We start from the raw sequence: 17,479 nt of genomic DNA on the forward strand, positions 1-17,479 counted from the left end.
TGATAGGACTGTGTGAAGCATTTGGCATACGTCTGTTTGTCAAATGGTTTGATTATCTTCGATTTGCAGGACTTTTTGTAAGCAACCAAAAGTAGTTTTTTCGATTTTTACAAAGGTTGATTTTGATTGAGAAAAGGACATGAATAAAATTTTGTACATATCGTTGTTTGTTGTGCGAAACAAAAATTCGCTTGCTGACGTGTTGAAAAACTTGCGAAAGGCTTTTGCTGATGAAACTAAAGCACAAAAAACGTTCATAAGTGGTAAAACGAGTTAAAAGTAGGCTAAGAATGCGTTATAGATGAACTACATTCTTGATGACCATAAACCACTAACGACAAGGGCTATGCGCAAAAAATTAAGCCCAGTCGTAGATTGACAATTAGAAACCTAGCTGATAGTGTTATATGATTTGGCTCAGCCCAAGTGATCTTGAAGAATATTTTATGTTTCAGGTGCGTCAAGTGTCTATTGGTGTCACTTGACTCATTTCGTTCTGCAACTACCGTAAGCACTTGATTAGGCTGCGTGGAAGTTCTGGCTGAATAGGCAACTTAAACGGCCAATGCGGAGATGCCGTTTTGACACGATTGAGAAGATAAAAATCGAATCGAATAAGGTCTTGAAGGCTATCCCACTGTTTCGAGTAATGGAAGTAGCATTGGTAAAAGTGCATTTTATCGAACGAGGATTACTTTGAAGTGGATGAATAAATAAAGAATGTACATTTTATAAACAAACTCACTTTAGCTTTTGATCACTGCATTAATTTATTCTTAAAATTTGTAAATTATTGATACAGTAGTGTTTTTTTGAAATTTCCAAAAATCTGATAGTTAGGTTGTCACAATAGTTGTGCGCTTTAAAACCTTAAGGTCAAAGCGAAAAAACACTGAAAAATTAATCTGAATAGTAGAAGCGGTGTTATTTAGTGCAAGTTCTATCTGATCATAGTCACTAAGCATTTAATAACTGCCTTTAAAGATATACCGAAGGAGATGCATCAGTTTTCTTGTTACTTTTAGTATATATCTCATATTTAATAGAGAAGCTAGTAAACTTTTCTTCCAAAAAAAGAGTGAAGCTTCAAGATCAGTGCAGAAGGTTTTGAAAATAGAGTCTAGTTTTGCATATGCTGAAAGAATGTAATGTATAATATATATTATATACACATGTGTTTTTCCAAATCAGAAAGTAGGAATTATAGAAAACATAAAACTTTCTGAATTTATGAAAACGTGGTATGTTGACATGAGAATTATTGATTGAAATTTTGGGTCTTTTTCAATTCTAAATCGAAGTAAAGTTTCCTGCTTAATATTTCAAATAGAAAATGCAGCGTGTTTCGGACATAAGTAAGTAAGAAGTTATGTACAAGATAAAAAAACCTAAAAACTTGGACATCCGAATTTTCACAAAAATTTTGAGGTTAAGTGAAAAAGGTGTAAATCAGAAGTTGTAGATTTTTTTTTATAACAACTTTGCCATATTATAACTTTTTTTATAGGTTTTGTAGTTTTTGTGCAAATGGAGATAAAACGTTTTTAAGCCTTAAGGGGTTCCATGGGTGTACGGGTTTCAAAACATCGAATTATTTTTTATTATCCAGTTAAATTCTACAGCACCTCTAGAATATTGCCCTAAATTTTCAAGCTGATCCGAATAATAGTTTTGGAACTTGTGCGCTCGAGGCTAGATAGACTAGGTGCGCCGTCTTTAAACGCGTTTTTCTCGAAACTGTGTTTTTGAAGTCGGTTGGCAAGTTTTCTCGAGAACTACTCAACCGATATTTATGAAATTTTACACAAGTCTTCGGGATACACTACTTAAAGACTTGGACGAAGGATTTTTTCCCATTTTAACTATTTAAAAAAAAATTTCACTGAAATTTTAATTTTTTTTGTAAAAATGGCTGCCGAAAATCCAATTTTCAGTTTTTTTTCCTTTGTTGGACAAAAAGTTTAAGCTAAAAGTTTAACTAAAGCACGTATTATTTTCACCTTAAATGATCCTGTAAGGAGTTATCTTGCCAACGCAGGCGCATCTTTTTTCCGAGGGGCCACCGGAAATGGCGTCGCAATGGCCGAGTTTAAAATATTTTTTTCCAAAAACTTCAGAATTTCTTTATTAATAGTGTTTGTTTGTGACAGTAAAAAATAATAATAAAATTTTTAATTTTTTATATGACAAAAAACTGTTGAAAAAAGGCTCTTTTTTTACCGAGTAAGCCCATGTAACGCCTTAATATTTTATATAAAAAATACAGCGTGTTTGGGATATAAGAAGGTAAGTTTACACCACAATTTGAAAAAGCAATTTTTTGGTACAAGATAAAAAACCTAAGCACTTACAGATTTGACAACAAAAATATTTGAAAGAATTTTAAAAAAAATTTGGCGTTGTATGGAAAAGGTGTAAATCAAAAGATGTAAATCGTTTTTTTTACTAACAACTTTACCATACTATAACTCTTTCCTCTATGATTTTCAGGTTTTCTGGAATGGGGTTCAACCATTTAAGCCAAAAAAAGTTATCGATATATGTAAAATGTTTCCTTTAATATTTGTATTATATTTTTTTTGCTTTCAAAAAATATCTACCTTGGTCTATTCGTGACATTTTTTTATGCATTTCAACATCATAAATATCGGTTCAGAAATATTTAAAACTAAAAAAATTAAATTAAATTAAATGTAAGACACTTATGCCCTTGTAAAAGCCAAAACAGGATAACCAACTCTGGTAGCAACCGCAAACAGTGACGTTCTCAACATATTTCACTGTAGGTATTAAATTTTCAAGCAACTATTTCGTTGATTGTAATTGCAAAGGCTGTTGTCTGCTTCTTATTACATTTATTGTTAGCTACTTGTTGGTGTTGCTGTTGTTTTTGGTTGCCATTGCAGCTGTCATTATTGCGGTAGTGAGTTTATTAGCGCAGCGAATTACGTTCCAGCACGAATATGTGAATATCAAGTTGAAGGAGACGGCATGCAAACACACACACGAACTCATAAAAACGCCACACATCAGCATGTGTGTGTATGTGTGTGCGTGTTGGTGGCAATGTTTGCATTAGCATTGAGTTGTTGCTGGCGCATTGCATGTGCAGATTGATTGAGTTGCCACTAATGGTGGCAATTATGACTGGCATTAAATTGCAGTGTGAGTAATAGGATTACAAAAACCTACAAAAAACGCGCAAAGCGGCGAAAATTTTCAATAGCAAGTTTGTGTCTTAAGTCTTTTGTGCGCCGGTAAGGGTTTGGGGGATTAAGTGTGCGCTGAAAAGCTTCAAAAGTGTTTAATTGGAAAACTAATCTACTTCAGCAGTTAAGCTAAATCGCCGCTACCGACGCAAGCCGCAATTTAAAGTGGAAAAATTAATTAGAATTTTTGTTGTAATTTTGCTTAAACTATAAATGGCATGCATATGTTTATGCTTTGTTTGGGAGCAGTAAAAAATAATATTGCAAACACTTTTTATTGCACAATTATTTTCATTTAACGCTACAAAATAGCGGTAAATTAATTGTGGCCATGCCGCGGGCCAACAAAAAATTACAAAAAAATGTGAAAAAAATTACAAAAAAATGTGAAAAAAAATTACAAAAAAATTGCAAAAAAATTACAAAAACAACAACAGCAAAAAGCATAGTTAATTAAATTTGACATGCTCTATTATTTAGCAATTTGCAATTTGCATTGACTGCATTGAAATGTAATTATCAACAGGCGGCCACCGCCAAGCTAACAGCTGCTGCGCTGCTGGCGGCGCTGCCCTCCACGTGGTTATCAAGTAGTCAATTACAGTAATTGAAACCAGATGAACATTTTAATTTGCATTTTTCTATTTAAATTGCTTTTGCTACTGAGTGTTGTTGTTGTTTGAACACTTTGATTGCCATTCACGCTGCCAGTTGTGGCATTGAGGTGGTGTTTTGTTGCACTAAGTCTCAAAATATATGTTGAATGTGCATGTATGTATGTACATGTGTATATGTAATGTATGTGTGTACTCGCTTGCATGCTGCCAAGTGTGATAAAGGTAATGATTTACACATTTGCTTATTACAATCTTTTAATCCATTACATTTTTGCATATAAATTGCTTGTAATCCAAGCTCACGTATGCAAATGTTCGTATGCAAGTGTGTGTGTATCGCTAATGTGTTGATTTATTAATTTCTGAACAAGAATCTTGTTAGCCAGCTAACTGCTTTTATGTTTATTAATTGACTGTGAGCTATTTTCCATCAAATTTTAACACAAATTACTCTACGAAGCTTAAGGGCTGCTTCTTCACAAAGCGAAAATGGCCTATTCGTGCCGGAGTATCATTGAAAAATCAGCAAGATTGGATCTGTGTAAAACATATTAAATTAAAAAAATTATTTCCAACCCCCTCGACTCCCAGCTACTCCCAATGCGGCATTTTTTCACACATTCCTGGACTTAAATAAATCTACATACATTAGTGTTAATACACTGCTTCAAGCGCTTTCACTATTACTGACACAATATTTGCTTTACTACTACATAACTTAGTCCTAAGTTAGGACTCCTAACCTTCAAAAGGCGCATATATTGGGTAGTCCAAAAAGTCTTTTAGTATTTCTAATCAAACTTCCTCTTATTCCAATCATTAGTTTGTGAATTATATTATTTGGAGTGAAACAACTTTTGTTGTTGCGAAAAAAATTTATAAAAAGGAATAAAGTGTGTTGATAAAATATTGCTTTTGAAGGGAAAAAATACATTTGATGCAAAAACTTGGTTTAATGATAAGTTTCCGGACACTGACACAGGAAAATCAACTATCAAGGATTGGTATGCTAAGTTCAGACGTGGTAAAAGAGTTTGCGGCCAACGAAAACATCAAAAAAGTCGACAATATAATTTTGGGTGACCGTAAAGTGAAGTTGACCGAGATATCAGACACTCTTAAAATATAAACTGAATGCGTTCATCATATCTTTCACGAATGTTAGGGCATGAGAAAGCTCTGTTCAAAGTCGTTGCTGTGCGTGCTCACTTTTGACCAAAAACAACGACGAGTTCATGATTCGGAGCAATTTTTGGAGATTTTCAAGCGTATTAAACTTGAGCTTCTGCATTGATATGTGACAATGGATGAAACATGGCTTCATTATTTCACTTCAAAGTCCAATCGACAGTCAACCGAGTGGACTAAAGTTGCAAAATTGCAACAGTCGGCAGCCAAGTTTATGTCGTCTCTATTTTGGGATGCGCATGAGATAATTTTTATTGACTACCTTGAAAAAGGATGGACCATGAACAACGACTATATCATAGCATTATTGGACCGTTTGAAAAAGAAAATGCTGTTTCGTTAAGAAAAACAGTGAAAACGATGGCAAAAATCAATAAATTAGGCTTCGAATTGCTTACCGCATCCACCGTTTTCTTCAGATCTGGCACCCAGTGACTATAACCTGTGCTCAGATCTCAAAAGAATGCTTGCTGGGAAGAAATTTTCGCCAAATGAAAAGGTGATCACCGAAAGTGAGGCCTATTTTGAAGCAAAGCACAAATTGTACTATAAAATTGGTATCGAAAACTTTGACGGTTGCTATAATCAGTGAGAACGGAACTACATGTTGGATAAAAAAACGGTTTTTGTCAAAAAATGTGTTTCACTATTGTAGGCCAGGGACTTTTCGATTGACCTGTTATAAAGAAGAAATATTTGATTGTTTGAATTGAATGGGCTACGAAGGTACTTGACGGTGAATGCAGGCTATATTGTCTAATGTAAATTTTTCATAATAAAAAGTTTTCATTGTTTCCAAATAAAAAAAAACGTGTCCTATATTTTGCCTCACAACAAGAAATGTTTCGTAAACAAAAATTTTTGAATGTAAATATGGAAGCAGTAATGACTTATATAATTTGTGTAATATTTGCTTGCTTTCCCAAAGGCTTGTATTCAAAGTTATGTGGTATACTGCTGTGAGCACTTTTTTATTTAAATTTCGCGCGAGAATCCATTCGTTGAAATATTTGTTTTCTGAGTTGGTATGACCGACAGTGACATATGTGTCAAATGTCTCTTAAATAATCATTAGTGTTCAGTATACGTTTGTCTTTCTGAAGTATATAAAATGCATTCGGCTATTTTTACGATGATTGAAATTATTCAAGAAAGAAGTTCCATTAATTTTTTCCACGGAATCAAAGTTTTGGTGCAAAAACGTTCAGAATGAATGAATTAAATGAAAAAGATCTTTGCTGGTAATTGCCTGTAAGTAAGCAAGTGTTTTTGATTGGTACAAATTATTCAAAGACGATCGAGAACGCGATGACGACGAACTACGTCCAGGACAGCCATCAACATCAACTGATGATCAACACGTAAATCAAATAAATGATTTGGTGCTTGGGAATGGATGATTAACAGTTAAAGATCTTACTGGCATCATTGGAATATCGAAAGGATCAGAGAAAACCATTTTGAAAGATCATTTGGACCGAAGAAAAGTGTAAGCACGATTGGTTCCGAAAGCACTCAATTTTTTTGAAAAACAGCGTCGCGTTAACGTTTGTGAAATAATGCTTTCCGGCTACCAGGGTGTTGTGAAACGTACTATTACTGGCGATGAGGCCGGATCTATGCCCACGACCTAGAAGAGGACGAGCAATCAGACGAATATCGTGGCAAACGTCAGGCGAAGTCGAAAAAACCAAGTCAAAAACCTAGGTTATGCTGAGGGTTTGTTAGATTGTCGAGGTGGAGTGCACTCCGAATTCCTTCCGAACGGTCAAACTGTCAACAAGGAATATTATTGGAGCGTTATGCGCCTCTTGTGCGAAGCTATTCGTAAACAGAGGCTGTAGTTATGGGCCGACAGCTCTTGATTTTTGCAGCAAAACGATGTACCGTCGCATACTGCTCGATTCTTCGCAAGCTTTTCGCCAAATTTTCAGCCAATATCGTGCCGCAGACACCGTATTCACCTGATTTAGCTTCGTGCTACCTTTGGCTATTCAACAAACTCAAACAACCGCTACAGTGAAACCGTTTCGAGTCAATTGAAGACATTAAACGTGAATCGCAACGTGCATTGAAGCCTATTCCGGAAATTGACGTTAACAACTGTTTCAAGTATTGGGAAAAACGTTGGTGTAAGTGTATTGGGGCCAAGGGAGATTACTTTGAAAGAAACGACAAAGATTTTGAAGTATAAATTAAGAATTTTAAAATTATGAAAAAATTCTTAATACTTTTTGCTCATAGTAGTAAATGTACGATTAGGTATACGGAATTTTCTTGAATATTTTCATGGGGTACTAATCGTAATAATTCGAGGAAATAAAATTATATCTGGACCTAACAGATGTTAACATCTGTGTTATGTTATTTATAAAAAATTTTTTTTTTCAAGCGAAGTTCTCGGCCGAAGCATCATTCTGGCTTAATTTAGATATTTTGTTTCGGAAACTAATCCCTAAAATAACTCTTAAGTAAAATTATAGTAAACTACATATAAAGATTTGAACGCATGAAATGATATGAAACAAATATTTAAAAATTTGCGAAATATATGGAAGTTATCGATAGGAAGTTATAATATAGTAAATATGCCAATATGATGAAAAATATAATGTCAATAAGACGGAGCAGTTACAAAATTATAGTATATTTTTTGGCAATAAGAGAAAACTGATAAGACTCACCTGTATGCGCGCCTCGGTTAGGCCAATTTTCATGGCTAATTCCTCTCTGCAAATAACAAAGCATAAAATGCAATTTATGGTAAAAGAATTTTAATTTAGTTTACTTGCTATAAACATTAAAAAATAATAAAAACGAATAATGAATAATGAAAGCAATAACAAGTACAACTAACGACTTCATTATTAATTTAATTATCATATACTTTATACAGCTAATTGAATAATCGACTGTTGAGACCAATTAAACGATAGGAAATTAATTAGAAGCCAAACGATGACTGCACTAAACGCTGCAAAAATGCACTGCCAACGCAGAAACTTGAGTAAAATGGTTAAAAATGCAAAACGAGCTACTAATTGCGGGCCATAAAACGAAATAGGCGTGCTGAAGTTCAGCGAGAAATGCTAATATGGCGGCAACAACAACAATGGTGGCAAGTACAGCGCAAAAATACAATGCAAGTGTTAACAGTAAACGCTAATCAACTTATAAATACACAAAGCGAAACTTCAAAGTCGGCGAGTTGTTTTCAAGTGTGTGTGTCTGGTCGTATGCAGTGTAAGAGTATAGAGTATGAGTGAGGAAATGAATGAAAAATATATTTACAAAAACAAATGTAACAGTTAGCGGAAAATAGCTAAACAGCAGTTATAAAAATTTGTATGAAATGAAAGAAAAACACGCTTAAACGACGCTGACACCATTTCAATTCAATTCAATGCAATTCAAGCCAATATGCGGCTTTGGGTGATAAACTTGGCTTGTTTTCTTTGAGTTTTTAACCATAGATAAACAATTATGAAAAACTACTTTGATTCCAATATTTCCGATTTTATCTAGAACTCGTCTCAGATTTCTAGGAGCATCGCATTTCAAGGACTGAATGAAATATCAGCATATACCATATAATGTAAACTGACGCTGAGCAATACTAAAGCTCCGACAGGATCGAGAAGGACCTCTCCGAGCCGATTGATAACAAACGAGGTTTCTGACAAGGCGACTCTCTATCGTGGACTTCTTCACTCCAGTAGAAAACTGGATAAGGAAGCGAAGCAAATGGATCCGGTAATGAACGAGGGCAAGGCGAATTATCTCTTGTCATCAACAAAGTCACACTCGTGACTAGGCTCTCACGTCATTGTTGACAGTCATAGATAATTTCGTCTATCTTGAAACCAGTATTAACAGCAACAACAATGTCGGTCTCGAAATTCAACGTAGAGACACTCTTGCAAACAGCTGCTACTTCGGACTGAGTAGGCAATTGAGAAGTAAAGTCTTCTCTCGATGAACAAATACCAAACTCTACAAGTCAATCATCATTCCCGTCCTGCTATATGGTGCGGAGGCATGGACGATGACAACATCTGAAGAGTCGGCATTAGGAGTTCGTGAGAAGGTTCTGAGGAAGATTTATGATTCTTTGCGCATTGGCAACGGCGAATACCGCAGTCCATGGAATGATGAGCTCTACGAGATATATGAGGACATTGACATAGTTCAGCGAATTAAGAAACAGCGTCTGCACTGGCTAGGTCATGTCGCCCGAATGGATGAAAATACTGTGGCTCTGAGAATGCTCGACGCAGTACCCGATCGATACCATGTCCTCAAAAGGCGCTTCCCCGCTGCATGGAGCCTAACACGCTCCCCCCACTAAATCCATAGCCACCATATTCTCAAACTGCACAAAGGAGTACAGACTTGAGCTTACTATTGCAGTCGATGGCGTTAAAATTCCGACTGTCAATAGCACTAAGATTTTAGGCGTGACATTGACACTTCTTCGCTCTTCATTGATTATTGCTAAAGTACAGAGCCGCAACAAAATCTTCAAGTCGCCGGTAGCTTATGGGGAAAAGAAAAAGCAACCTTTTTGCCAACATACAAGGCAATCGGCCAGTCGGTTCTTAACTACGCCGCAATATGGACGTCTGAATGCAGTGAAACGCAGACGAGAAAGCTTCAGACATGTTAGAATACAACATCTCGGATTATAAAGGGATGGATCTTAATGTCACCGATTGACAAGCTACACAGTGACGCCTATATGAACTTTCTGCAAGCAGTTTTTACTCGGGTGTTTTCGTAGAAATCATCACTGCAGAGGCCTACTTGAAATGGAACCGCGTTCTAGGAACATCAAGAGGTCCTTCCTTAATTACGTCGACGCCATAAGACAATAAGCCGACTAGACTTTGGACGCAACTAACTTCAGACATGCACTGACCGTCATTCACAGTGGAGCCATAAACTCCTTTACCCACTCCCTCGTAGTGAATGGCGTACTTGGGGTCAAACTATTGCAGATGACGTGTTAAAGTTGCCGCGAGAATCAAGAGCTTCGTTCTGCATACTGTAGCAGTTAAAACTCCTACTTTTACAGAATAGAACGCGGCATACCATATATATGTCCAGCACGCAAAGAGTCAACGCATTAGTCTTAGCACCTCTTTGCATGCCCAGCTAACCCTATAGAACTGATATCCCTCTCCTTATGGTCCGAACTCGTCGAAAAAGCACGTTTCCTGAGCTCATCGCTGGATGACTTCGATGAAAACTTATCTGAACCTCAACACCCGAACTGTTACAACAACAATTAAACTGCGGAAAAGATGGAATTTATAAGCCTCTGGCTACTTGCACACTACCAGGTCACTGCGGTTTATCATGACCACTATGGCTGGCAGTAACTGCCTTCTATGTGAATATAAAACTCTTTATAGGAAAATAATCGCAATTATCGGTCGAGTGTTACTTGACGACGTCTTGGAGGTTGCAAAGATAAAGCTTTTCGTACTGATGTACATCAGCAGAAGGACGGGGTGGTTCAGAGACGAGACAATAGAGTGAGTGGATTTTAGTACCGGTGGTTTTGCAATATCCCTACTAAAGTGCTAGGTGTGTCGTCAGAGAGCTCCCTACCTTGCTGATTTTACAGCACCATAAATTTACCGTCCTCTAAGAAACTGAATTAAATACAAATTTTCTAGCAATAAATCTTTAAGATCACTAAAACATATTTACCAAACCCAAAACCCAAAATTATGACTTTTTAATAACAGCTGGTTTTTAAATATTTGGCCCATGCTAAAAAATTGTCTTCTGGGCTAATTTAAAATAGCCATTAGTGAGACTAATGACACAATATTTCAGACCCACCCAAAGACGCGTAATTGCGAGGCAAATTTGCATAATTAACGCAAAATTGCGCACAAACTTCTTTCAAATTGCGTAAATTGGCGCTGAGGTCCGGGCAAGCAACGGCAGAGTGATTAATTTGCTGACCCATTGACAAATTGCGTGCAATCAGTGCAAAATTGATTAGCGACAAAACCGAAAGCAAAAAAAGAGGTTAAGTAAAATAAACGACCATTAAAAAGCAACAAAAAGCGGTGAAAGAATATGCGCGCCTGACTGAAAGTAAGCGTGCAAGGTAGTGAAAATGGCAAATTGCCGAAAGCATCAATAAAAAGTGGGCGTATCAGAAGCGTTTGCTGCGCCTGCTGTTGCGCGTCATTTGTGTGCCACAGCCTAAGCGCAAGCCCGCAAGTGTGGCAAGTTGTGAGGTGGCTGGTGTGACCGCCGACAGTGTTGGTCAAAAAATTTATTAACGACACTGGCAAACACCTGCTAATGATCTCAACGAGTATGGAGAAAAATTGCATAGTAATAACAAGCAATAACAAACACACAACAGCAGCCGGTGCGCGACGCACACAAGCGCGCGCTTAAGCACTTTATTTACATATGCGCGCGCGTTTGTGTGCGTTCACTCGCCAGTAAGTGAATTACACACTGCAGCATTGCGCCAAAACACCGCTCGTACTTGGCAACGCAAAAGCCAATGCGCCGCCAAATCATTGCATTCATCAACTGCCATCAAATCTGACGCGCGCCGCTTACCGCACCGCGACCACATGCGCGCTCACTTACGCGTTGCCGCCACCGCCGCCGTCGCCGCCATACAACCGGATCTGACGAAATTATAATCAATTAATGTTCGCGCGAGCGCATAAAATTGCACACTTCTTGCCACGCTCATGCCACATGTACCTATGGCCTTAGCCGGCGGTGGCAACACAGCAGCGCAACGCCACGCAACGCCGTTAAACCCACACACACATAACAATTGCATAGCGCAAGCATGCGAACTGGCGGCCACAGACAGGGCGCACTGAAAGCCGCCATTATCCTTTGGTTACGCGACTGACTGTGGCGTTTTAAAGCGCTGAAACAACAGTTAATGCGTCAATTTGCCGGTTGCACGGTACAGCGCATAAGTGCCTTGTAGCCGCGCAACAAAAGTTGCCGCCGCCGCCGCTGTACTTGTTGTCGTCGTCGCCGCCACGTTCGCCATCAGTCGGTGCAATTTTGAAATTTAATTAAAATAAATTCAATTACAGAAAACATGGAAATCCATTAAGCAAATTATCGTCATTACCAGCATTATGGGTGTAGTGTGTAGTTGTTGTCGTTGTTGTTACATGTTTTATCGTGGCGTTGGCAAAAACTGGCTTCTGGCCCAAAACGGCCTACGATCACCTTTTAATAGCATCGTTTATTGTGTACTTACTCGTACACTTCGCCATCAGTTTGACTCTCAACGTTCGGGCGCATGTGTGTGGCATACAACATTGTTGTGCAACGCGTTGTAAAGTGTTCCCAAATGTGTGCTGTTTATATAACACATTAAAACAAATTGATTTTTAACATGTTTCGCCTTTAAAAATTATGCATTTTTACTCATTACAAGCTCAGTGATTGGACTGAGGCATATGAAGAGCGCATACACATTTCTATTCTAGAAGCAAGAAAGTCCAACAAAAGTGAAGAACGCAAGTGTGTAATTAAGGCATGGAGTATGTGAATGCACCCTTAAATAGCTTGTTTGAGTAAAAAGACTGGTACCGTCAACTTCACAAAGCCATCTTACAAGTATATGTATATATGTAAGTCGGTTGGTCACCAAGATCGAGCGATATCACACCGTTAGACTTTTTTTCTGTTGGGTTATTTAAAGTCTAAAGTCTATGCGGACAATTCCGCTTCGATTCAGACCTTGGAGCAAAACCTCACGCTTGTCATTCGGTAGCTACCACTCAAAATGCTCGAACGAGTCATCAAAAATTGGACTTAACGAATGGTCCATCTTAGACGTAGCCGCGGCTAACATTTGAAAGAAATAATCTTGAAAAAATAAATGCCAGAAAATGTTCTTTCGAATGATAGTTAACATGCCACAATAAATTTGATTTTGTTTCTGTGTTTTTCTTAAAAAAAAAAGTAGGGAACCTCGAAATGGATCACCCTTTAGTAATGACTTGTCCTTGCATCGTTATTTCGGAATTCTAAAACTCTTCCTGGAACAAATGTGTCCAGATTAAAAGACGCGGTGCCATAATTGCTAATATTTATAAATATATAATACTAAAAACGGTTTCAAAGAAGCTGACTCAAGAAAAGTCTAAGCGTTAGATCAGATGATCAGAGAAAACGCAACGAAATTCATTATCTTTTGGCAATACCAGCAAAAACTATTAGAACCAAAGGACAACAATAAAAATATAATCATCACTATAATCTAAAGTTTATTATTCTTTTATCTCTCAGGAAGCGTGATGTAATTGGCTAGACATTTTGCTAGAAAGATTAAAATATTCACGTAATTTCGTAGAAAAACTATAACTACAAAGATTATTATAGGAATATAAATCTTGAGTCATTCAGAGATATTCACGTCAAACCCTACAAGTATAAGAACTTAAAATAGATCCAGATTTGATTTGAGAGTTTAAATGCCAGAGCTTCCGAAGTAGAGTAAAGTCTAATGTCAAGTTGTATCATCATTTTATAAAATTTGAAGTTTTTACAAAGAAATTATCCCTTCAGCAAAGGGAGGACAATGTATCACCAGGTAATCCGCTGAGCTCCGGCTAGAATCGCTTGACTAACCAAAGAAAAGAAACCCAGAATAAGAAAATAATCTTAAAAACTAGCTGTAACTGTCCAGATGCCATTAAACATCTCCACTAAGCTAAACGATACAAGCAGAGTGTGACATAGAAGACATTTTCAAGAGCGAAAATATCCGAAGAAACGAGAGAACTTGCTTTGTGAACTAAAATAAAAGAAATTTCACAGGAGATTTCTATTGCTGCAGAAGAGCGTCATTAATAGTCCAAATTAATGGAAGTAGTTACAAGCATGAATCAGGAATTCAATTTGACAAAAAAGTCGGGCAAAAAATCATAGCCTTTTCTCACCATCTGGAGTAGCAAGAAAAAAACTAAGAAGAAGAAACACAATCAATATCCCAAACTTACGCAGTCGAGATATGAACCCCATCTTAATTCTGTTCAGCCAGGGGAGACCCCGATAGTCAAACAAGTTCGGAATGAAACCAGATGTACATCCGACTAAACTGAACTGGTCATATACAAAACAATCATTTGCCCTCATTTCCCTATGGAGCCGGCAATGGAAGAAGACAAAACCAAACAGCAAGTCTTCGAAAGAAAGACCCTAAGGAATACCTTTGGAGTAGTAAAAGATTATGACGAGTGGCGTATAAGGTGGAACCCAACTTTAAGGTGGATCCCAACATATAAAAGTTGAAAATATTATACATTTATTAAAGCGCAACGATTAATGTGACTCGGGTATGTAAAGAGAATGTACAACAATAAGAGAGCTCAGAACTAAATTCGAGAGGTTCAAGCAATCATCACTAAAGTAAGAAGAATATCGCGATCAAGATGGACTGGTGCGCACGAGAAAGACATGAAGAAGATTGGCATACAAAATTGGGAAAAAATCGCATTTGATTAAGATGTCTGGCGGTCAGAATAAAGTTTACAAAAAGCCGCTGCGCCAAAAGATAATACTGTAAATGAATCAGCAGACGATAAAACCAGCACGTTCAATATCACTTCAGGTTAAAATTTACAGTTTTGTTTCGGTAAATTTATAGGTAGAAAAATATATATATTTTAGTCATTAGACCCTGAATAGCAGTGACGAGCTGAGTCGACTTAGTCATGTCTGGCTGTCCGTTTGTATATACATATGTGAACTAGTCCCTCAGTTTATCAGATATCGACCAGAAATTTTACATAGGTCCTTCTCTCAACTAGACGCTGCTCATTTGTTCGAACAGCTGATATTGCATCATTATGGCACATAGCTGCCATACAAACTGAACTATCGGAATAAAGTGCTTGTATGGAAAACTCATTCATGTGAGGAGATATCTGCACGAAATTTTACGTGGATTATTAACTAAGGATATGGTGCAATCTCCGAAGAAATTGTTGAGATCGGATCTCTATATCATATAGCTACCATACAAAGGAAAAAATCGGAGTCAAGAGCTTGTATGGAAAGCCTTGTCATTTGATGAGATATCCTCAAGAAATTTGGCACCCATTATTATGCAATGCATCACTACAATAACCGAAGAAATTGCTCAGATCGGACCACTATATCTTATAGCTGCCATATAAACTGACCTTTCGAAATCAAGCTAAAGGTATTTTTATGCCCTTTCATGCTATAAAAAATGCACCTGTGCAGGGTATTATATCACCGGTGCAGCCGGAGTTAATGTTTTTTTCTCGTTTTAAGTGAGCTTTTGACCAGACGAGTTTTCGCTTTTATTTCTAAAAATACCTAATGCCTTTCAAATGCGACTCACTCAAATTGTATTTTTGTCAATGATTGCATTGTCAATAATCATAACTTAAATAAAATATATGTGTATCTTTAATTAAAGCTGCAAGCTGGTTTACGCGCTTCAAAATGTCGTTCTATAAATTTTGGCTCATTTGAAAGATCATCAGCGAAGATACGCCTACACACTTGCTGCTGACCGCGCGATTCACAAATTTAATGATATAGTTGTTAGCTATAAATTTTTCGCTTTATTAGACGCTAAAATGCAGCGCCTTTCTACAGTTTTTTATTTTTTTGTATCTTTTTTATTATTTTCTTTATTTTTTTAAATGATTTTATTTTATTTTTTTTTATTTTTTTTTTTCTTTTAGTGTTTACTGCTATGTGCGCTAACGAGCCAAATAATACTACTATAACGTCGATTTACATAAAAATGCATAAATAGCCGAAAATTCGTTTTCTGTTTCGACTCATTTCATTGCCAGTGCGACACCTCACCCTGCGCATGCGCAGCCGCCGTTGAACCTTTCTTGTTCGCTTGTGTTTAATTTTATAGCCGATTTTATTAATTAAAAATACATTGTCGTATACATTTTGTGTGTTGTTTGCTTTGTTTTGTGTTTGTTGTATGGCGTTGTTGTTGTGTTTTTTCCACTTGACTTTTTTGTTGGCCACAGCTGAATCGTTTTCATACTTAATTTAGAGAACACGGTTTTATCGCGCAAACGACGCGAACGATTTCTTAATGAAATGTGTAGGAAGGCATGAAATTGAAATATTTTAAAACCGTTTTAATTTCGGTGTTGTTTTCATTTATTTATCTTGATTTTTTTTTGGTTTTGTGGAAGCCGTGTGCTGGATAAAGTCAACTGATCGCTGATGCTAATCGCGTTCAGATTATCTTATTAGCGCTGAGATTTTACAGCTTTTAGCTGCTTGTATTTTCTCCCTTCTTTGCTTTTACACGCTTGTTTTATCATGTGTTTTTATTGTTGTTGTTGTTCTTGTTTGATTTTAACTTTTTGTTATTGTTTGATTTTAATTTTTTCTCTTATATTGTCTTATCATCATTTGGTTGTTACGTGGTGATAAAGTTTTTAGTGTCACTTTAATGTGTTAACATGGACTTGGACGCTTGCAATCGTGAAATGGGTCAAAACGAGCATCAATTTAAAACCGAAAAACGAAAATTAAACAAGAAATTAAACAGCAAACTTAGAAGTGACATTTTAATGCATTTAAATTCACTTGATTATGTTTACGGTGCGAGTTTTCAATTTTTCACTTCTCACTTTTAATTTCGTCATGAAACATCATATTACATGTTTCTTGTTTGGCCTTCCCTTATTTTTAATAAAATTTTATTTTTAACTCCAACTTACACTGCCTTAATTATTAATACACGCCGTTTATGAGGTGTGAATGTTTTTTTCATTGCTGTTTACGGAAAGCCAGTTGCATTTGAATGAACTCATTTTGAATACTCAATGAAGCACGAGAGAAAACTCATTTTAAGTTAAGTTAGTCTGGTAGGCTTCGTAGAAGTAGTCAAGCTTCAATAGATAATAACAAAAATATTATTATTATATATTACCAATATTTCCATACAGCCTCTTTGTGTATTTTTCTTCTACCCATTTTGCCGCGCATCACTTCGGCTCATGGAGCACTGCCTCTGACACGTTAACCTCCAGTTTGGTTGAAAAGAATACCTTTTAAAAAAAAAAACTCACATTTCTGCTGAGGTCTACACACTGCTTTTAGTAATCTTCCAACCTTTCGCTACCATTTTTGTAGTTCGATTTGTCTTCTGTTCCAGAGCATGTTCTTCGGCTCGCTGGTTATCTCTTCATTGCCAATAAATTTTTTTCAGCGTGTGTTTTCTTGAGGTTTATGTCAGAATCTTGAAAATACGATCGATTCTTAAACAACTTGAAACCATACTTATGCCACCTGGTGTGTTTTATTTAATTTGTGACATGGTGAAACGGTCTGAAGAGCTCACACTCACGCATCACCAATTTTGGCAATTTGTTTATCCAAATACGCCACGGTTGCCTCGATATATTTGCAGTGTCACCATCAAGCCCTCTATTTTATAGT

General features: G+C 36.7%; 1 protein-coding gene across 1 annotated transcript in view; it reads right to left on the minus strand.

Annotated features, from left to right (window-relative positions):
* Positions 1-17,479, minus strand: part of LOC126753675 (homeobox protein aristaless) — a 94,714-nt gene that overhangs the window by 15,948 nt on the left and 61,287 nt on the right. Inside the window, exon 3 of the mRNA XM_050465348.1 lies at positions 7,699-7,744. Within this exon, the coding sequence (XP_050321305.1) occupies positions 7,699-7,744 (46 nt within the window). The remainder of the gene's footprint in view (positions 1-7,698; positions 7,745-17,479) is intronic.

Source organism: Bactrocera neohumeralis, chromosome 3 (genome assembly GCF_024586455.1).
Source record: "Bactrocera neohumeralis isolate Rockhampton chromosome 3, APGP_CSIRO_Bneo_wtdbg2-racon-allhic-juicebox.fasta_v2, whole genome shotgun sequence".
Taxonomy (NCBI): Eukaryota; Metazoa; Arthropoda; class Insecta; order Diptera; family Tephritidae; genus Bactrocera; species Bactrocera neohumeralis.